The following is a 22291-nucleotide window of genomic DNA, read 5'->3' as shown; positions in this document are numbered from 1 at the left end:
TTTCCATTCCTCATAACAACATTCACAAATTCCAGATTGCCTTTACTTCATCTGAGAAGCAAGCTGGAGTGATAAAAGGTTTAGCAGGCGGAAACGTTCGTTTTTCAGTGGTGCTTTTGAAACCTGAAAAACTTTGGCAAAGTTCATGAGAGTCTTTAAACCACGATTTGAGGACTTCAGTAGCTCAGACATAAGTTAGGGGTTTGTTACAGGAGTGGGTGGGTGAGATTCCATGGCCTGCGTTGTGCAGGAGGTCAGACTAGACGATCATAATGGTCCTTTCTGATCTTAAAGTCTATGATTCTATGAGAGGCTGTTACAAAATCAGAAGAAATATGTCTGTCTACTTCAGTCATGGGCAAATTGACTTTAAAATGCAGCAGCGTGTGTGTTTGGGGAAGCAAATCTCCTTCTGTAGATACATGATGCCTCAACTCCTTAAATCTGAACTTCATTACACCAGTAGAGAGTGCAGGTTTCGCAGTGGCTGTAGTAAGGTTCTGTGATGACTCCTGTAGACTAAGAATCAAAGATATACATCTGTAAAGTGCCTAACAGTACCTCCTTGGATACCCTTCCCTGGGTTAGAAGGAAGATGTTTTGGATAGTCCGTGACGCTGTCCCAGTTTGCAGCCTGATGTGTAAGGAAGTACCCAAGGTGCAGAGAGAGGCTCCAGTTGGTCAGAGCAGCTGCAGAAGCAGCCAGAGCCATTCAGGGGACTTCCTACAGCTCTGTCGGACCTACTGTGCCCTGTGTTGATTGTCTGTTTGCTCCAACCTTCCCCATTCCCCTTCCCCAGTGTTGCTTCCACTCCACACCTGCCTATCCCTCTCTCTTCTCCCCAAGCCTGCCCCACTCACCCCTCTTAAAGTCCCAGCTCCCTTCCCTTTCCTTACCATTCAGCTGATCACCTCCTAACTACCTAACTCATCTGGGGCACCTCCAGGCTGTCTGCAGCCATCCCATAGTTCACTCTGCTGTTCTGTTCTCCCCCTCCCCCACCCTGCATCCGTCTGCTTTATTTCGATTGTCAGCGGTTCGAGGCAGGACTGTTGGCTACTCTGTTTTTGTACAGCACCTAACACAGTCGGCCCTACTCTTCGTTGGTCATTAGGCACTACTGTAATCAACATGATTAATAGTAATAAATGAACCAGAGTCCTCTTAAGTAACTGCAGAAATCCACTATTATGTTTCAGGGTCATAAAGCACATGCTGTGTTCTGCTCAGATACCACAGGAAAATGAGTACAAATTCGTTCTGACAAGGGGAAGCCCTGATGTGTCTGCATTTAAATTATATGGGCTACCTGTTCAGGTCGGGATGCTAGATCAATATGTGTAATATCCTATCCCATAACTGCCAGGCGCCGGGCTGTAAACATAGCTCTCTCTGGGCTCAGTCACGCGTCTTGGTGCAGATGGAGATTTTATTAACATTGCTCTGGGGGATGTCGATTTGTTTGTATGATTATTTGTTCTGGTTCTATGAAAGGAACCAGCCTGAAGTTTGTCAAGAGTTGAGAAAGGGAAAAGAAAAATACCTAGCATGAGAAGGGAAAGTGAACTTTAAACACAGAACTTTGAGAAATGGAATTAGCTAGAACAATTATTTTTTAAAAGTGGTTGCTCTTATTCTCTTGCTAGAGAACTGGTTAGTTTTGGGCTATGGTTGTGATAGAAGTTAAATACATTGGGCCAAATTCTTGATTTCACTGAAATTTTTCCAGTTTATAGCAGCAGGGAATTTTTTTTACTGCATGTTGTGATCTGGTATCTGTGTCCTGCAGTGACATGAAGCAACTGGCAACAGGTGCCCATGGGAGGAACAATGTGCTGTATTATAATAAATGCCATCTGTTGGTGGACTGTGAAATGAGACGGTCTCAGTCAGGCTCCATTGTCCCTCCTGACACGAACTGGCCCCTGGCTAGCAATACGGATAGAGTGTGGACCGTGCAGACAGAACTCTCCTGGTTCCAAGAGGTGGCCCCTCCAGGGCAGGGCTGAAGAACGTTAACCCTGTGTGTGGGTGAACCTTGCAATGCTGCTGTCTCTGCTGGAGATAAACTGAAGGCATTGGGATCCAGGGATGTCCATCTGGCACATTCTTGAGCACTGAACTGTTATTAAAAACAAAGGTCTTCTTGTGGGTGCTCAGTGGCTTAGTGGCCAGGGCACAGGATGAGGAGACCGGGGTTCTATTCCCAACTCTACCACTGGCATACTGGGTGACCATCAGCAAGTCACTTTAACCTTTCTGTGCCTCAGTTTCCCCATCTGTAGAATGGGGAGAATGATCCTGCCCTCCTTTGTAAAGTGCTTTCAGATCTACTGCTGTCGAGTTCTAGATAAGTGCTAGGTACTGTTGTGAATATTGCAGCCATGGTGAACACTCCCATTGGCTTTAATGGAAGCAAAGCTAGGTCAACGGAGCATTTCAGAAAATGCTACCTTTAGGGTCCAACTTAAGAAGCGCCTCTCTCCTGTCGCGGATGGGGATCATTGTTGGGCCGGGGTCATTCCGACTCCATGCTAGTGAGGCAGATCCCCACAGCAAAGGGCTTTTTTTCTGGGCGTGGCTGGGGCCCACCTACCCCACCTTCACCAGCTCTGTGTTTCTGTTGCAGGTCACCTGTGTGAGCAGAGGCTGAAGAAACCAAACTCCTTGCCACCCCCGCGCTCTCGCATTGTCTCCTCGCATGATGGGACCAGCAGCTTCCACGGAGGCAGCCTGTTCTCTCTCAATACTCCTGGGGGTAGGTCCCGCCGGCTCCTAGCTATTGTCTGGCAATAGTTTTTCTCCTGTGCGCTATTAAAAGTACCAAAGGCGACAATTGCTCAAAGACACAAGTGCCGTGTGCACTGGGTCCCTGGACTCGGTGTTTCCCCTTTCTCCCACAATAGCATGTTACAAGCATATGTTCTATCAGCATGAAGTGGTCCATCTGCTGGTGGGTTATTGGGGATTTTGTTCCCCAAATTATCTACCCCCACGGCTGCTGCCTAAATAGTTCCCCTGGGCTGTGAATGTTCAGAACCTGATGTTTGCTCAGCCGGTGCCGACAAACATCCACTGAGAGGCTGAGCTACAATCGGATTCTGCTGAACTCTCTCATCAGCCAATATTAGGGGATGCTTTTCACCCAACTCGTTCCAGTTCCCAGATACGGTTGGGTCCAGGAGGTAAATCCTTAGCTGCTCAGGCCACTGCGGCATCACGAGTCCATTCTTTAGCAAAGGGAGAAGCCTCTCCCCTTGCTTGTCTGCTCGAAATGAAGCTGTTGTCAGAAAAACACTTGTATGGGTCTCAGCTGGCTGTCTGAAGAGGTGAGAAACTGGGGCCTGTGAATCATTGACTCGAAGTGTTTGCTGAGGTTGGCTCTGTGAAAATCCGGCTCTACTCTGCAGCTCTGAGCCTGCGAAGCTGGGTCCTGTGAGTAGAATTTACGGTCCGGTTAGTCTGCAGCTGCTGAGGGTGAGGGATGGCTGCTGATTTTCAGCCTCGCGGTGATTTAAACTCCCCTACATCAGAGAGCAGCAATAGCCCATGTAGTTAGAGATGGGAGGGCTCAAGTCGAAAATTATATTCCTTTAAGTAATTATTGAAGTTTTGAGGCCTGCTTGCCTTTACATAGGCCTGGACAAAGAGTCTTGGGCCCAAATTTAACTCCTTCCCATGAAGGGGTGTATGTTGCATTCAGCAAATGGGGAACCCCTTATTATGTCCAGGTTCAGATGAGCTTAACATGCAGTTCACTCAGCCCTGCCTTTGTGCCTGGCATGTAACGTCTTTCAAACACGTCTGACCTGCTTGTCATTTACATTTAGGCCCCTTGACACTGCTCTCGCAGCATCAGTGAGTCTGCGCCATCGTGTAAATGAGAATCAGGCTCTTAGAGAGAGACATTAATCTTCCACATTCTCCTCCTCAGCTCACTAAACACACATCTGTGTTGAGATGCGAGTGTACAAGAGCACAGACACACACAGATACATTCTCTACCCTGTGCTATCCGTGATGCGTTTGTGCAGCTGGAATTGGGTATATTTCTTGAGTAAGAGTCGTTGAAATATTTTATCAAATTAAGCACCTGTTCCCAAAGGAGCTCCAGATGGTGTGTGAAATGAAAGAGAGCTGCCCATACGCAGAATTCCCAGGGGAGATAGGGGGTACAGAAATACTATTATGCATCTATGTATGCTTTTAATGGACTTTCTGATGAGTGTCAACAAGACAGGTTGTCCCGATGTGCCCTATGTCTAAGCTAATGTGTGAGCTATTTATACAACTGTTGTATTCCCAGCCTGGGCAGTTTTCACTGCAGGAAAGATGTGGACAAATTGGAGAAAGTCTAGAGGAGAGCAACAAAACTGACTAAAGGTCTAGAGAGCCTGACCAATGAGCAAAGACTGAAAAAAATGGCTTTATTTAGTTGGGAGAAGGGAAGACTAAGGGGGGACACGATACCAGTATTCAAGTACATGAAATGTTGTTATAAAGTGTGAATAATAAATTGTTCTCCTTAACCACCGAAGACAGGACAAGAAGTAATGGGCTTAAATTGCAGCAACAGAGATGTAGGGAAAAATCTTTTCAACTGTCATGGTAGTTAAGCACCGGAACAAATTCCCTAGGGAGGTTATGGCATCTCTGTCATTGGAGGTTTTTCAGGACAGGTGAGACAAACACCTACCAGGGATGGTCTAGATGATACTCAGTCCAGCCTCAGTGCAGGGGACTAGACTAGATGACTTATCCAAGTCCTACATTTCTATGATTCTATGACGAGGTATGTGAAGTACTGAATTAGACATTTTGCACAAAGTGTCAAAAAAGGTAATGCAGGAAGAAGAAGAATCTGAGATTTTAAAGCCAGAAGGGACCATTATGATTTCCTAGTCTGATCTCCTGCAAAGCACAGAAATTCTTGCATCAAGCCCGCATCTTGTGGTTGAGCTAGCGCACATTTTGATGGTATGAATCAGAGGCAGTTGACTGTCTCAGAGAGCGTGTGTGTGTGTGTGTGTGTGTGTGTGTACACGTACACGTACCAGAGAACCTCATAAGGTTCAGTTCAGAGAAAAGTCAAAGGTTTAGATTTTGATCCAAATTCGCTGACCTGGAAATCCCTCAAAGACGTGCTCCCGCACAAGATTTCCACTCCTCCCCAGTGGGTCAGAAATCCGGTCTGAATCCTCTCTCCCACAGCACACCTGCTTCTAATTCAGCAGGAGTTAGGAAGCACAGAGATATGGGAAATGTAAATGCCTGGCTGGGTGTCACAGTCCCAGGTGGAGTGCTCTATGTGCTGAGCTGTGTGCGCTGGCCTCATGTGGCAGAGTGAATTGGATGAATGCACCCTCCATGGAATGGTTTTGATATCAGAACATTCAGCTTTTAAATTGCAGAAGTTCCCCTACTGAGACAGGCTTTTCCAGCCAGGCATCCTCCTTTCTCGTTAATTTTTTAACATGGCCCGTAAGGTTAAACATTGTGGACACTTGCTGAAATATGACTATTGCTAAAATACGAGCATTTTGGCTCAAGATGTCTAACCCAATTTGCCAAGTCTGGGAAACAGTTAAATGGATTTAAAATTAAATTCAGGTGGGTAATTTGCAAATAACCCTTGTTTACCAATTTTTTAAGAAAATGTAATGCAGCAAGACTCAAACAGCCTCTGTGTGGAGTTACACGTCATGTAGAGAGTTTAATCCCATGCATCAAGTGCTTGGTAGTGGATTGTATTTCACATATTAAATATTGGCTGGCACTTCAATTGGGAGCTGCTCCAGCGGCAATTTTGTGGAGAAATGAGAGAGAGAGACAGAGAGAGAGAACATTTTAATAAAAACATAGATGTGTGCATAGTGTACAGCAGGAAACAGGCTGGTTTTGAACTAAGGGAGAGGAACAGAAGTCCCTTCTGGAATGTTTGGTGGCTTGAGATTGTTTGGGTTCATCTGGATATTCTGGCGATTGTCAGAGTCCCGTAAATCCCAGATGCTTGTTGTTTATTCTGCATTTAATCCAGGCCTCGTAGTTACATTGTCACTACTGAGAGGAACTTTTGTTGGGATCCCCAGGCCAGAGAGAATTAATATAGCGCAATGTGTTGCTCAGATCTGGCACGATGGCCACACATATAGGAGAGATGTGATTTGTCGGCTGTCTGTGGAAAGCTTCAGAAACTGTGTAATGTAAAAAACTGCCTGACAGCCCTGGGTGTGTTGCTTTCACGGCCGATTTTGGTGCCAAACCCTGGGTATCAATTCCACCTACTACCCAGGCTTCTACTGGGACTACTCAGCTTTTACTGGCCCCTTAGGCCAGACTGAGGCTTGGTCAAGGAAAGAGCAGTCTGGACCGCAAAGCGGCTGTTCCTCAGCTCCCCTTCCTGGTGGTTGCCGCTTCATTTGCTTGCCAATCTAGGCGGCTTCAAACACCTGCATGCTTGAGGCAACTCAAGTCAGCATATCCCTCTGTTTGCCCAGGTCATCCATCCATCTCCCTGTCTCAGTGGTCTACTGCACTGCTCCCCATGGGGTCCACTCCCAACTCGCTCAGCCCCAGACTCTGACGCTTGTTTCCTTTGCACCCAGCTAAGAACGTGTCCCAAGCCCAGAAGCTGGCGGACGTGGACAGCGAGCTGGCTGCCATGCTGTTCAGCCGCCTGCAGGAAGTGAGCACGGCCTTCCAGCACGCCAGCCGCGAGGCCAACGCCAGCCGCAGGCGGAAGCTGGAGAGGATGATGATGGTGCGACAGCTCGAAGCCCAGGAGGATGTCAGCGGGAGGAGAGCAAGCCTCATGGTGAGGAGCACAGAGCGCTGTCTAAACGATCTTGGGACCAGAGAGCAATCGGGAGCCAGGCCTGATAAAACACCTTGTAGCATCTCTCATGTCAGGGTTTGGGGGCGGGTTCCTTCGGATGAATCCTCAGACACACAGGGGAGGGGCCCACATCAGTGCGTTAGTCATAGTGCATCTCTTCTTCGATAGGGCCGGCGTGAGGAGCGCATCCAGCACTCCAGGGACCTGCAGATTATTGATGCCTACCGGGAGCGCATCAAGGCCGAGAGCATCTCCAGCATGCTGAGTCAGGCCATCACCACCAACTACACGCTCTATGCCACGCTGGGCACCGCAGAGTTCTTTGAGTTTGCACTGAGAAACCCATACAACGTCCGGCACACAGTGACGATTGAGATCGACCACCCTGAGCTGAGGTAGGAGCCAAAGGCCTTCTCCCCTCCAAAATTCTGCACGTTACACTTGGAAAGCCAGCCCAGAGCAAAGAGGCACTTATGGAAACGTGAGACAAGAGGTGTCTTTGGGATCGAGCTTGTTGCTTTCCAGGCTTTATTGGGAAAGGCGGGGGGGTTAGTCTATAATGAGGACTCCATCATATACCAATGATCTGCTCCCCCCGTTCAGAGATTTCACTTTTCTTTTGTTTTCTTCCCACGTCCTGTATCACTATCTAAAGGGATGGGAGAACGCAAGCTACCGAGAAGCTAAGCACAGAGGAGTTGCCACACTAGGTCAAATCTACCCTAGTTATCCTGCCGCTAGCTGTAATTCACGTGCCTCACTGTGCAGTGTTCGGGGAGGGGCGGGTGTACTGGGGGCGAGGAGAGGAGAGGTCTTTGTTTCCCAAACCAAAGGTGTGGTTGATTTTGGATTTTTCTTTCCATTTAATATGTGCCTGCACATTCCAGCAACTGTCTTTTTTCCAACCCCGTACACTGAGGTCTAGGTATAACTCACAGCCTCGTTTTGGGATCGGGGGAACCCCAGCTCCTGGGATGTTCTGTCCCCAAAGTAACTCTGCCTTTGATTTTTTTCCACAGTGTTATTGTGGACAGTAGGGAGTGGAGACACTTCAAAGAGCTGACCCAAACAATGACTACTCCAGTAGAAGAGGACATGTTCCATCTTCAGGACAACCTCATGCCTCAGGTCTACCTGCGCCCCAAAGAGACCATTCACATTCCATTTAAATACCAGACCTTCTCTATAGACCGCGCTGTCATGATGCAGGTACACACATCACCCTATCACTTCTGCTGTATTATGACATAGGACAAATAAAACAATGAGGAAAGGGTCCATTTGCCTACCATCATTATCTAGAATTAAACATGATGCTAACTGTATAAACTTCTATGCCCATTTTATAACCAATGCTATTTCTAGCAGGTGATGGGTAGTATGCCACATCACTTAACATCAGCTGTTCTTTATATTGCTTTCTATAGCATTTATTTTCTTCTGTTCCTGCTGTCTGATATCACACCAATAAATTTACAGAAATATGACTTAGCTCATAAGGGAGGGCCTAAAAATATCAGGTCTTTGTTGCCGAGGAGCAATGGCTGAATGTCTTTGGGAGACGTCAGAAATATCTGGAAGAGGCTCTTCTGTAATCTTCTCTCTTCTGGCCCCAGCAGAACCAGGAAACAAAAAGCACACAAAACTGGAAAAAATAAGAAGGGACTCAGCCTTTGAGGCCAAAGTGGCTTGTCCATCTGTTGTGGTTGAATAATAATAGCAAACAAACTCACAGTGTTTGTGAGGCTCACATGAGGATTAAAACAGAGAGGCCTTACATTTTAAAGACAGGGCTCTAGCTTCAGGGGGAACAATCCCCTCTACCTTTGCAACTGGCTCATGTCCACCTGTGCTTCTCAGTTCTTGATGTGTTAAGATTTAGGGCCAAATTCATTGGTGTAACTCCATCAGTGGGATGAATGCGACCCTTAGTCTGCTCTTTAGAAGCATAAAACTGGCTTTTAAAATGAGATTGTATCCAAATTGTTCCCTTTTATTCCCTTTTTAGCTCAATTCCACAGAATAAATGAATAGGGGAGGCAAAGCTGCTGGGTGCTTGTAGAATTCAGAGTGGTTAGGCCGAGGTACAAGCCAGCTATGTAACCCTAGAGTGCTCCTCTAACTCTCAGCAGTGGGACAGAAGAGAGGGTTCAGAGGACAACAGGCTCTTGATGCTGTCCACAATATGCTATGCATCCGATGAAGTGAGCTGTAGCTCACGAAAGCTCATGCTCAAATAAACTGGTTAGTCTCTAAGGTGCCACAAGTACTCCTTTTCTTTTTTCTTTTTACTATTTTACTGATGTTCACAGATTTTAGCAAAGCCACCAATGACAAGAACATGCAGAAATATAGAAAAGCAACTCTCGCTTCCTCAGCAACACTGCGAAGAGGCCAATAGCAACAAGAAATTTGCAATTCACGGTGTTTTAAAGTTAGTACCTGAATTCCCAGGTGCAAGGGAGAGCTCTTCTAGAGCAGAGCACTTTGTGTTTTACAGGACAACGTTATCTGCGTAGGGATCTCTGCTCTGAAACCCTGCTCTCCCAACATGCAGGGAGCTGTCATTGTTTGGTGTATGCAAAGAGCAGCTGGTCACAAGCAGAGGGACAGCTGGAGGCTCTGGGAGGAGAACTTTACCCTTACTAGTTTTCACTGTGATACGGTTTCTTAAACATTATAGATTTAGATCAAAACAGTGGTGAAAATTCCAAAGAATGCATTCGTGACGTGACGTGCACTGCTGCTTTGCATGATTACTACTACTTAATTTGTAGCAGGGCCCTGCTGAGCTGAGGTTTAATAAAGGCACAGAAGCTGCACCACCCTGGAAGTCCAGTGCCATGCTGACAAAACGCATCAAGGTAACAGAGGCAAAAAGAAGTGCTGTCATTTAGGTGAATTGCAAATGATCAAAACCCTATGACAAAGATTAAGCCTACACATATATAATTCCTTTTAACTGCCCATTTATGGCAGGCCATAAGGTTTTTAATGATCAGGAAATAAACTTTTCTGAATTTCATTGGATGTCTATTGTAGTGTATAGAAATAGGGTAGTATCCCTTTAAATGCGTTGTGAGCTGTCTGCTGATGTTCACTGTGTTCTCTGTTGTAAATGCCACCACAAACCAGTATGACAGGGTATAGATAACTAGGCTTTATGTGTTTGTATGTATTTCGTGAACATGGCTATTTAGAACCCAGTCATGTCTGTGTGGCTTCTCATACAGGTTTTGTTATGAAAAGAGAAGAATACAATGACTTTACAGCCATGGTCAGCATTGTTTTTGAAAGGATTTTGTTTGCAAACATATCTATTGACCCCTCTGTCACCATCCTGGGCTTGGTTTTTAATTCCTCTATCAAGTATTACTTTAAAGCTACTCCCCTGAAAATGCATGGTTTCAGTGCCCTGGAGATTCCATTCATAGTTCTAGATTTTACCATCACATATTTATTTAAATTGAGTTCTCTTTATAGCATCCTAGGTCCCCTGCTATTCGATGGTAACTACTTCAGAGCTGTAAACAGATTGAGAATTGATTTTGTTCCCACTATCAGTCGGAATGAAAGCCAGAGATGCTATTTTCTCTTGCTGTAGCACAGGGGTCGGCAACCGCTGGCATGCGGCCCGTCAGGGTAATCTGCTGGCGGGTCGCAAAAGATTTTGTTTACATTGACTGTCGGCAGGCACGGCCTCCCGCAGCTCCCAGTGGCCGCGGTTCGCCCTTCCCAGCCAATGGAAGCTGCGGGAAGTCATGTGGGCCGCAGGGACATGCTGGCCACAGCTTCCCGCAGCTCCCATTGGCTGGGAACGGGGAACCGTGGCCACTGGGAGCTGCGGGGGGCTGTGCCTGCGGATGGTCAACGTACACAAAATGTCTCGCCGCCCGCCAGCAGATTACCCTGATGGGCTGCGTGCGGAAGGTTGCCGACCCCTGCTGTAGCATTTGTTGACGGTCTCTTTTCTTTCTCTCTCAACGAATTCATTATTATTTTTTGTTTTGCACAGATCTTCTTTAAGGCAAATGGTGACAAACCCATTGCAATTCTCAGTGTTAATGTGGAGCCTCAGCCCCATGTGGTGGATCAGACATTCCGATTCTATCATCCGGAGCTCACCTTCCTGAAGAAGTCCATACGGTTACCTCCATGGTACACCTTGCCAGGTAACTGTCTGCATCCAGCTGAGAACTGGCATGCAAATATTGTGTCTGCTTGTGTTTCCATGTTTTTGTTTTGCAGGGTTGTAGGTTTTAAAGAGATACATACTTAGAGATTTGCCAGCTTTCAGGCCTTCCTGATAACGAGGGCAGGAGATGGGCCTATGCCTAACAGCAGGGAGAGTGGTCATCTTATGCTTTTTTCCCCAGGTGCCCCAGCAGGAATGCCAGGTGGGGAACCGGAGATGTACGTCCGCTGCAGTGACCCCAACATCATTTGCGAAACAAAAAAAATGGTACTACTTACACAAATCAAGCGGCAATCCAATGGAGTCTATCCTTTATGTTCACCATCTCTTTTCTATCGATCGCTTTATCTAAAGCAAAGATACCATGCACCAATGGTTCATTGATCTGTAATGATAGAATATTGGGTGTTACTAGGTTGTGACTGCCTCACTCCCCTGTTAAAAAGGAACAGAACTTCTCTAGCCTGCTTCCATCATATTTGTGGGTTTAATACCACAATATAAACCATAATTTGTTAGGCTGCATTGCATTGTTCATGTGAAGAAAGGCCAGATTTGAAATGCTGGTGGAAACTGCCACTTATGGAAACACCAGCTCTCCAGCTAGGTGCCACAGATAAATTCTTCAGAAATCAGAGGTTCCAATAAGGAAAGAAGTAAAAATGTGTCCTTATTGAATAGACCACAAAACCTCAACTGGATTGTGGTGCTGCTCTTTGTGTCATATTCCAAGACAGCATCCAAGTACTCAAGACTCAGTTACTACAGGGAGGAGGGCTACTCGATCAATCGATAAATAAATAAATAGATCGATCTAACTTCTGATCCCTTTCCTTTCAGGCGATGATATTTCTCCGTCATACAAGTGTTGCTTGATCTCCTGCATGTCCCTCTGATGGCCTGATCCAATAACTGAGACGCTTTCAGGGGCTGATCCAAAGCCCACGGAGGTTAATGACAGGCTCTCACTGACTGTCAATGGGCTTTTGATCAGGCCATCAGAGGGAGATGCATAGAAAAGCAGCTCATGATATGCTCTGTGTTGTAATTTTTAGCTCTGATTCCAAGTTTCCTGGATTTTATTTTCAGCCAGTTGGGATTTAAATGAAAAACAAACTCACACATAAATGCGGACGGTAATGAAGGTGCTTGTTAATTGCCATTGCAGAAATCTGCTAGCATGGTAATTGGATTATGGCTTGTTAGAAAACTTGAGGGAAATTCTGCAAAATCTAATTACTGAAACAGACCCGGAATGTGAGAGCCGTTTGTATCCTCTTTTGTAATTAAAAATGTTGGAAGAAGCCAAGCTGTATAATAATATAATAGGGTAGTTTAGCTGGGTTCTGGAGCCCTCTGCTTGTGGAAGTGGAGTGGTGGGGGGTTAAAATAAAGGGAAAAGGAACCCCTGGGGTCCTCATTAGCTGGTTTGATCTCTTTGTTAACTATTCTAACGATGCTTTCTGATTTCTGTACTCAGGGTCCTGGGGAGCCACAGGATGTGTTCTTAAAAGTAGCTGGAGGACCAAGCCCACAGATCAAAAAATTCTTTGTTGCTATTTATACGTAAGTAAGAGAATCCAAAAGTAGAAGAGAGAGAATTCTCCAGAAATCTTGTCAGAGCAGATAAGGAAACGCACATGGAACATTCCTAGTACACTGGTTCCAGCGCGTGACTTATTTTTCTGACAAGCAAAAATCTGGAAGAAGATCTGTATGATTCTCTTGAAATACGCCTGTTTGCACAACCTGGACTAGGGTGGAAGATGTTAAGAGGGTTCTGAAGATTCAGTGTCACCTTTTCCTTTAGTACAGTCATAACAGGCTCCTCTCTCTCTGCTCCAGGGATGCCTGGCTTGCTGCACCCATTCAGATCTGGCAATTTTACCTTCACTCGCTGCAACGTGTGGATGTTAGCTGCATAACTGGCCAGCTGACCCGCCTTTCCTTGGTTCTCAGGGGCACCCAAACGATCAGGAAAGTGAGAGCTTATACCTCCCACACACAGGAGCTGAAGGTAGGCTCTGCCATTGGACTCAGAAGTGTTTGCTGCCAATTCCTCTCTTCCTTCCCCACCACAAAGAGAAACTTTTCATTTGGAAGAGACTGGAGTTAGGAGTGAGTTGAAAATTAGTGAAATCCTTCACAATTATAATTATGAATGGACTTACGTTGACAGTCCCAGTGAAAATAACCCTCCAATATGAAACCAGTCCCATTAGGAATTATGAACAATTTACTGCCATAAAGTCTTCATTATAATTATCTTTTGATTAAAGTCGTCATGTGTAGGATCATTGGTACAAAACCCCAGAGGGCAAATTATCTGAATTAATGAGACTATCTGAAGACTAATAATTTCTTTAGAATTCATTTAGTCGTAATTATAAATGTGAATAATAAAAGACACACAAACCATTCCATGAATTAGGAAATAAAAAAATCAGTGTTTAAATGTTGTCCTCACTGAGGCAGAACATGGAGATGAATTCCCTTGATGGCGTCCAGAGTGAGCTCCGTCACCACAATGGGCTGCTTTCATTGCAGCGACCTGAATTATGGTTGGGAGTTGTACATCTTGAATTCTGTGTTAGCTTCCTGTGATGTAGGGGCTGGGCTCTAGTTGGCCGAAGTGGTAATTAGAACTGTAATACATTGCAGGGAAGCATGTGTGAGAAGGCAGCCCCTGCCTGATGCACCCTCCTGCGGCAGGCCATGGCCTGGTCTGCCTCGATTTCCCCTTTCAGAGTCCTCCAAAACAATCCAAACAGTCTTTGTTACTGTAAATATAGGTCTTGTTTGGTTCATTTATTACAAAAGTCCCATGTACATAAACCATTACCACAGCCATAGTCCAGATTTCCCCTGACAGATAAGGCTCTGGGGTCTCTCTCAGCAGAGTAACCTTCCCCCCCCCGCCCCCCGTTTGCTTGTAATGTCACATGGGTCTTTTATCTGATTCATAAATCTGTTTGGCACCTAAAATGAAAGTGTCTGTTACTCTGACATTTCAAAGTATCTTTTCCACCTCAAGTAGGAGGTTCTAGCTATACAAATAACCTGCCCTTTCCTTCTAGCTCATCGGACGGTATTCTGGTAGTCGATATATTGATAGGGCTGTCAGAGAAGAATTTTTAGGTAAAACACAAAATGCCAGAACTGTCTTTGCCGAGCGTGTGTAAAAGGAAGAATGACGACTGTAACCTTAACGTACATAACTCAACAAAACCAAATGCATTCAGAGACCTTCTGTTTTGCACATGGCATCTAATGCCTCCAGTATATCTTAGATGTATTGCACTCTGTTGGTAGCATTTTTCTGAGCCTGCATCAGGCATCCACAGGGCAGTAGCAGGGTTAACATTTCTAGCTGAGATGAGCTCTCTAGATGTTGCTAACTCCATTTTGTTATTGAAATTCATTCTGCTAAGCAAAGTTCCTCTGCAGACAGGCTCTGAATGTGCAACTCAGACAGATTTTACAATGAAGTTAGAGCCTAGTTTATTAATGCAGCCAGCTTTAATTTCCTTCTCAGAAACACACATTTCTTGACATTTGATCAGTGTCTAATTTATATTCCAGACTGGAGTCTAGAAGGTACAGTAGATTAGCTTCCCTTCTGACTTCATCAAAGGACACCATGTTGGTGCCTCTAAAAAGATTTTTCATGGCACATGTAAAAGTTTGGGTTAATTTCTCCTCCACTGTCTCTCATGCTGAGACTATCCCAATAACGTGTTATATTAACAGTGCCAATAACTTTGACCATGACTGATACCATCTTTCATTTTCATCTAGACAATTCTGATTTTCTTGCATTTTTAATATAAAACATTTTGAGCTGGAATGTACCAGATTGGACCTCATTTCCAGGACCGGAGAGATACATCATTTGGGGATTCTAATTAAACCTTTTCATTGTCTTTCCTGAGAGGCAGAGAGGCCTCATCTGCACGTGTAGAGTTAGTGTTCCTACGGCTTGGTTGCTGCCTTAAATTGTGAGCATTTCTGCCGGTTTCCATTTTGCTCATTTCCTACAGGTGGATCCCAAAGGTGTATTTATTCTCCCTCCGAACGGGGTCCAGGACCTGCATATTGGTGTGAGGCCTCAGAAAGCTGGCAGCAGATTTGTTTACCTCAATCTGGTGGATGTGGAGTACCACCAGCTTGTTTCGACCTGGCTGGTGTGTGTCTCCTGCCGACAGCCTGTCATTTCTAAGGTACCTGGGTGCACTCTTATAACAACATTCCAGGCAGGTCACTCTGTGTGTCACTCGAAAGCCTAGAATGTCTCCTGAGTCAGTGTGAAGTGATGGAAACAGCTACAAGCATGGCCGAGAGCTCTTTGTGTTTAGAATGTCACCAGGTTCAGTCATCACTGGGATTCGTGGTCTGTTACCATCAAATTTTTAAGTTCTCAGCCACGTTGACTCTACAAATTACACTTGTGCGACTGCATGGGCTGTTAGCTGCTAGTTAAATCTTATTTGCCAAAGATGGAACTGCCCTGAGTGCAAAGTGAGCTGACTAGTTTTACTGGAAGGGTCACTACCGTCTGTAGCTATCTCTATGTCACCCATTACCATAGCCTTTAGCCACCACTTCTGGTCAGAAATCAGTCCCTCGCATTGAGTGTGAGAAACTTCCAAGTCATTCATCGTACAGGAAAGGGCGAGACTAGAGTCCTATATTGTTACAACTCCAGAATGTGTGTAGAACATTTTGATTTTTTTATTATTCTTTGGACAGTGTTTTGCTTTCTTTGCAGTCTCTTCAAACGTGAAAGACTCTTCCCTTCACCAGGAATATAATATAGGATCATAAAACTGATTTCTAAACATTTGGGACAGATAGTGACAAAACCACTTTGTTCTTTGAGTTAATCACCTTAAAGTAGTAATATTTTTAACAGCAACTAGCCCCAAAGTAATTGCCTTCACATGCTAAATGCAATCAAATTGCCATCGGAATTATAATAACAACTCAATATTACTATATCTGGACAGCTGCTTTAGATATGGCCCTGGGTATAACCAGAGGAAGGACTCGTGGTTTTTCCCTTTGTACATAAATACTGCTCCTTCTCCCGATTTTGTGTATATAGGCCCCAGGTCAGGAAAGCACCGAAGCACAAATCCATGCCCATTCAGGAAAGCACATGCTGAACTGCCACTGAAGTCGGCGGGACTTTATGCACACGTTTAAGTGCTTTCCAGAATCCGGGCTATAGTGGCATGCGTGTCTGTGGTAATACTTGTGGGTAGCTCTTGTATTCAGAATATATCGTAGAGGATTTTGAGGGAACCTGGTGTACGGTATGGGTTACATCATGCTGAGCACTGTAACCTGGATCTAGGATGCACTTAAGCACGTGCTTAACTTTCAGCCTGTGAACAATCCCACTGAAAAGCATCAGAAAATCATGTTCGGCCCCTGTTTCGAAGGCAGCTCCACCCATAGAGCCCCCGTTCCCGAAGTCCGTCACAGCAGGGGTATTTCCTAGTAGCGCTGACTCCAGTCTGCTCTGGGATTTCGGGCCAAAGCAGGAAACTGGATTTCCCATTTAACCATTGTTCATTTTTAAACATTTCCCTGAAATACTCTACACTGGGGGAAGTTAAGCACAACATTACAGCACTGCTACACTTTCCCTCGTAACGCCAGAACCACTCCCGTATGCCGTGTGATGGGAATTAGCACCATGGCTGACATGATGGAAATAAATTAGCTAGCTGGTGAAGGAGCCTGGCTATGATCCCAGCTGAGTCCCTTTGTCATTCAGGCGAATAACCCCATATATACAAAAGACTCACTGCAGAATTCAAGCCGGGGGAGAGCCCTTTCTCCACTTTGCCCTGATGGTAGAAATTTAAGCATAATCCATGCTTCCTGGGAGCTGAGAGGAAAGCCAGGTGAGGTGAGGGAACTAATGTTTTCACAGTGAGTGAAAGTTTCCCCTGTGCAAGGCCTATGCAGCACTTTAGCCTTCAATAAAGGGTTTCAAGTGGGATTTAAGGGGGCCCTCTCTGGCACACCCATTGGGAATAGCCTAACAAAGGATCCACTGAGGAAGAAAAATTCCTCTAATGAATAGACACAAGACTTTGCAACCAGCACTGACACCATCGCCGTGGGATGTGTGGTAGGGAGAGAGGGGGCTGATTGTGGTAGCCTGGAGACACCCCTTAAAGTTTCTGGTCAAAACATTTTGAAAGGGATTTTCAAAAACACTGAGCCTTGTCCTAATGAGAGTTCGACCATTGGCTTCGGTGGGAGCAGGTTCAGGCCAGCCTTGAGTACTTTGGACCCACCTGCCCCTCGTTCCTATGAAATGGTCCTAGGAGATTTGAATCCACAGTTAGCCTTAGAACGATAGATAATTGGGACTGGAATGATAGATAGAGACGTCTTCTGTTCTTGCTGCCAAGCATATGGACTAGAAGATCCAGAAGGAGCCATTCAGTCCCCGCTGTTATTCCTTCCATAAATGGCCTAAACAGAATCTGCGATTGGGTCATAATCACTTCGCTTCCATGTTCTAATAACTCATTGCTGGGTTCTTATATAGTAGTTTTCACTCTCTGCAAATTTACTGAACATTTTGGTAGTGACTCCAGAATAAAGGGAAATCAAAAACCAGTCGGAGAACACTTCAATCTCTTTGGTCACTCGATTACAGACCTAAAAGTGGCAATTCTTCAACAAAAAAACTTCAAAAACAGACTCCAACGAGAGACTGCTGAATATGGAATTAATTTGCAAACTGGATACAATTAACTTAGGCTTGAATAAAGACTGGGAGTGGATGGGTCATTACACAAAGTAAAACTATTTCCCCATGTTTATTCCTCCCCCCTTCTCCCCCCCCGCTGTTTCTCAGACGTTCTTGTCAACTCCTGGAAATGGCCCACCTTGATTATCACTACAAAAGGTTCCCCCCCCCCCCGCTCTCCTTCTGGTAATAGCTCACCTTACCTGATCACTCTCGTTACAGTATGTATGATAACACCCATTGTTTCATGTTCTCTATGTATATAAATCTCCCCACTGTATTTTCCATTGAATGCATCCGATGAAGTGAGCTGTAGCTCATGAAAGCTTATGCTCAAATAAATTTGTTAGTCTCTAAGGTGCCACAAGTACTCCTTTTCTTTTTGTGAATACAGACTAACACGGTTGCTACTCTGCTTCCTGTGGGTGTTTACTATACCATGTGGGAAACCATTGTGCTTTTACTCCAGACTTGGCCTGTATCAGTACTGAAATGACAACACTGTGATTTCTTATATGTAACCACAGGCGTTTGAAATAACGCTCCCTGCCGGCGGAGGGAAAGGCTCCAACAAGCGGATCACATACACGAACCCGTATCCCTCCAGGAGGATGTACTTCCTGCATACCAACCGAGCTGACCTGCTGCAGTTCAAGGAGGATTCCTTTGAGGTAGCAAACCAAACAGCATGGCGGGAGAATCTCACTACCCTTGCAGTAGGCCTGCCTATCTTTCTGTTTTTCAATCCTCAAAGGTTTTCCAAAGCTAATGATTTTCTCCAATGCTCAATGGCTGACTTTCAGAGACGCTGTTCCTATTGACTCTCGCCGGAGTTCTGGGAGGTGAACACGTTTGAAAATCACTCCCAGAAGGTTTTTCTGCATGTCGTGGTCTGTTGTGGTCCATCATTTGCTTTTTACCCTGAATCCTAGAATGCATGTTCCACTCACAGCGAAACTGCACCATTTGCTCAGGGAGACTGGAAATAGATTAGTAAGCTTCATGCGTTTTGAAAACTTTAGACTTCTTTTGTGCTCTGTAAGAATTTGCTAGGGAAGGGTGGTGCTGTGTGAACTCAGTGGGTTGGGATGTCTGACACTGGGACCAGGTAGAAATCACGTTACGTGTTGTTGTCGGGCACATCTCCCGTGCCTGTTTTGTCAGCTGACAGACCCCTCTGGCAGCTTGGTGCCAAATGCACATGTGTGCTAGTGCAAGGCATGCTGGTGTAAGGAGAATGGAGATGTTTAGTGCTGACATCTCACTCTTTCTGCAGATTGGAGGAGGGGAGACGTACACGATTGGCTTGCGGTTTGCACCAAGCCAGAGCACCGGGGAGGAGGAGATTCTGATTTATATCAATGACCATGAAGACAAGAATGAAGAAACTTTCTGTGTGAAGGTTACCTATCAATAAAGAGGAGGCTTTGCCTGAGGGTCAGTAGAATGACGTGTTCCTGGAGCATCTGTCGAAGCTTTCATCTTACTCCACCTACCAAGCGACATAGTCCTGTTGTTATTATCAGCTTTAGAGACTTTTCCCTCCATAGATTTTCTGGTTCTGAATTTCCTTGACCATGTTTGTTTGCAGACAGAAAACCGAGTGAGCTGCTCTGTGAACCTAGCCCACATGCTGGCAGGATGTGTTTCCTTCCTGTTTGCAGTTTGCCTCTATCTAATCAAGCCATGGCCAAGTCACTATGATTTATTGTCTTACTGAATTCTTGGCACATCAACATGACCGCCAGTGATGTAACATAGCCATATTTGTTCTACTTAAAATGGTAAATGAATCCCTATGTATTTATACCATATGCCACAGTCCAGACAATTGTCACTATTTCTGTTATCCTTTGCTGAGCCGTGGGCTTGTTTGGATTTTTATTTTTTAAATTCTTTTTTAACAGATTTTAAAAAGCTGCATTTCCAGAATGTGTTTGTTTTAAGTATTTTGGTTTTTGAACTGTATTTTGTACACAAAGACGACAATTTTATGGTACTTTACTCATTCTAGTTCATCTAAATTGTTGCACAGAGCTCGAAGAGTGCAGCACAGAGTTTTCTGTTACAAGGCTTTTGTTTGCCAGTAGCTCCCCATTGCATACTGGAGCAAGCAGCTGGGTTGTCCTTCCTCTCGCTAATCCCTTTAAGTGACAGATCAGAAGCTCTCCACAATCCAGCCCATCACCTGCATTTCTATGAACTGTCCCGGAGGCTAGAAGGGGTCAGCATGTTCTGTGTGTGATTTCAAATCACTCCGTCAGCTCAGAATTCGTGCATTATTTGAATTGACAGAAGATAATCTCTTCTAAAGGTGAGTACTAGAGATGTCAAAATTGTCTGATGCTGGAATTTCATTTAATCTATGAGCACACAGCATCCAAATCTGGTATTGGTTTCAGGGTAGGGGACCCTTGCAGATCTCAGGCAAAGGTGGGAACTGGAAAGCATGAAATCAGGCGATACAGTACATGTAGGAATAAAGAGATGAATTATCGCCACAGGTCAAGGGGTAGAATTGGGCTAACTCTGCTTAGTATTAAAAATCAAGTCAAAGGGAGTTAACTGAGAGGGTTGAAAATGGACAAAATCACCCCTCGGACACTGTCTCAGCCACAGGCGAGGGAGTGGTAGACAAGTGGGTGATGAATTTGCAGTGGCCTGTGTGAAACAAGTGGGTAGTCTCAGTCCATTTCCCAGTGCACAGATAACAGCCTCACAGGTAGACCCCTTGCTGGCAATCTCAGCAGGGAGGCCATGAGGAGGAACTGCCCTTTCACCTGCTGAGATTGTCCCATCAGAACACTCAGGCATGTGATGGGGCAGTGTCTGGGGAGCTTGTGAAGACCATGCACACCTCTGTGTTATAGGCTGCCACTCTTCAGTATTATATTGCCTTTTTGCCTCTGGAGTCTATGCCAACAATTCATGCTCCCTCATCCCCATTGTCAACGTAGCATCAGGCAAGGTGCCACACCGTGCCTAAAGCCATAGTTCCCTGCCATATACCATACCTAATAAGCACAAACAGTGTTAATAGAGCACACACTAAGTGGATTAGGAACTGGCTAACTGATAGACTTCAAAAAGTAGACTAACCTAGGCCCATTCAATTAAAATGTATTTTAATACAGCCACATGCAAAGTTACACATTTAGAACAAGGAATACAGGCCACACCTACAGATTGGCGACCGTATCCTGGAAAGCAGTTACTCCGAAAGGGATTTAGGGGTCATTGCAGACACACAACTGAACATGAGCTGTGGCACAAGGGCTAACGTGATCCTTGACTGTATGAACAGGAGGATAGCGAGCAGGAAGGCGATACAGCAGTATTGAGACTGGAATGCCAAGCCCCGTTCTGGTGTCCACACTGTAAAAAAGATGTTGAAAAATTAGAGAGGGTGCAGAGAAGAGCTACAAAAATGATTCGAGGGCTGGAGAAAATCCTTACAGTTAGAAAGTTAGAGCTCGATCTGTTTAACATCTAAAAAGAAGATGGAGAGGTGATGTGATAGTGTATTAGTGCCCTTGGAACAAGTACCAAGAGGAGTGGTAAATAACCAGGCACATCTTTTGATGTCTCCAGATAAAGACTGGATGCCCTTCTGGAAGATCTGCTTTAGTCAAACACAAATTACTGGGTTCAATACAGGGGTAACTGGGCGAAATTTAATCCCGTGATATTCAGGAGACCAAACTAGATGATTTAATGGGGCTCTTCTGGCATTAAACTCTGAATCTATGGGAAAACTTGCTGTTGCAGGTCTCTTCACTGTTCTTCACATTATCAGCCGTCTTTAGTTGGAAACCAGACAAAATACCCTCTTAACTTTCCAGGAGGGCAGCCCCAGCTCGTATTGTGATCAAAGCTGCACAGATATGATCATCTATTCGTATTGTCAATGGAAATTAATTGGGAATGAATGCCTAGTTGCCAGGAGATACTGCACTGTGACAATGCTGTGTGACTGCTGCATGCAGACAGCACAGTGGGAGGGGGAATTAAGGACAAACCGAATACAGAACTGTGAAGGACATCCAATGAATAGAAAAAACACAGGCAGAGGTTTTCAACAACCCATTGTGAGCAGAAGATCTGAATTCTCTTTGCATTAGGTCTAATTCATTCTGGAGGACTGTCCAAGCAGGCCTGTGAAAAAGATTCCACGTTATTTTTAACTGGATTTAAACAAACAAACAAACAATTATATTTGTATAGGCCACAGTGGATGAAAAACTGGTTGCCGTTTCCATTTGGGGGCATAGTTGATGATTATTTCTGTGAAAAATTATGAAAAGTTTTTTTTTGCAAAATTTGTCTGCATTTTCCCAATCAGCTCTAGATGTGGGTTATTGTGTGATAATAGGTAATAGTGAGTAGACTTCAAACAAGCATCCTCATTTCTGGAAAGTTTTAGATAAATTTTCAAGCGTGTGGTAAGAGCTTTTTGCCAGATTTGCTGTGCTTTCTGTTTTTGTACAG

General features: G+C 45.0%; 1 protein-coding gene across 10 annotated transcripts in view; it reads left to right on the top strand.

Annotated features, from left to right (window-relative positions):
- Positions 1-22088, top strand: part of NPHP4 (nephrocystin 4) — a 103656-nt gene extending 81568 nt beyond the window's left edge. For 9 of the 10 annotated variants that reach the window (XM_074975123.1, XM_074975120.1, XM_074975121.1 and 6 more), the window contains 12 exons: positions 2631-2759; positions 6607-6815; positions 7005-7231; positions 7856-8045; positions 9614-9700; positions 10852-11008; positions 11213-11298; positions 12512-12597; positions 12877-13048; positions 15072-15251; positions 18331-18474; positions 19080-22088. In XM_074975123.1, coding sequence (XP_074831224.1) covers positions 2631-2759; positions 6607-6815; positions 7005-7231; positions 7856-8045; positions 9614-9700; positions 10852-11008; positions 11213-11298; positions 12512-12597; positions 12877-13048; positions 15072-15251; positions 18331-18474; positions 19080-19220 — 1808 coding nt within the window. In that variant the 3' untranslated portion in view covers positions 19221-22088. The remainder of the gene's footprint in view (positions 1-2630; positions 2760-6606; positions 6816-7004; positions 7232-7855; positions 8046-9613; positions 9701-10851; positions 11009-11212; positions 11299-12511; positions 12598-12876; positions 13049-15071; positions 15252-18330; positions 18475-19079) is intronic. The other variant, XM_074975119.1, reaches the window with a different exon arrangement.
- The last annotated feature ends 203 nt before the right edge of the window (positions 22089-22291 follow it).

The sequence above is a fragment of the Natator depressus genome, chromosome 18, assembly GCF_965152275.1.
Source record: "Natator depressus isolate rNatDep1 chromosome 18, rNatDep2.hap1, whole genome shotgun sequence".
Lineage (NCBI taxonomy): Eukaryota > Metazoa > Chordata > Testudines > Cheloniidae > Natator > Natator depressus.
Note: the sequence above shows the minus strand (reverse complement) of the source record. Positions and strands in the feature narration are given on the sequence as shown.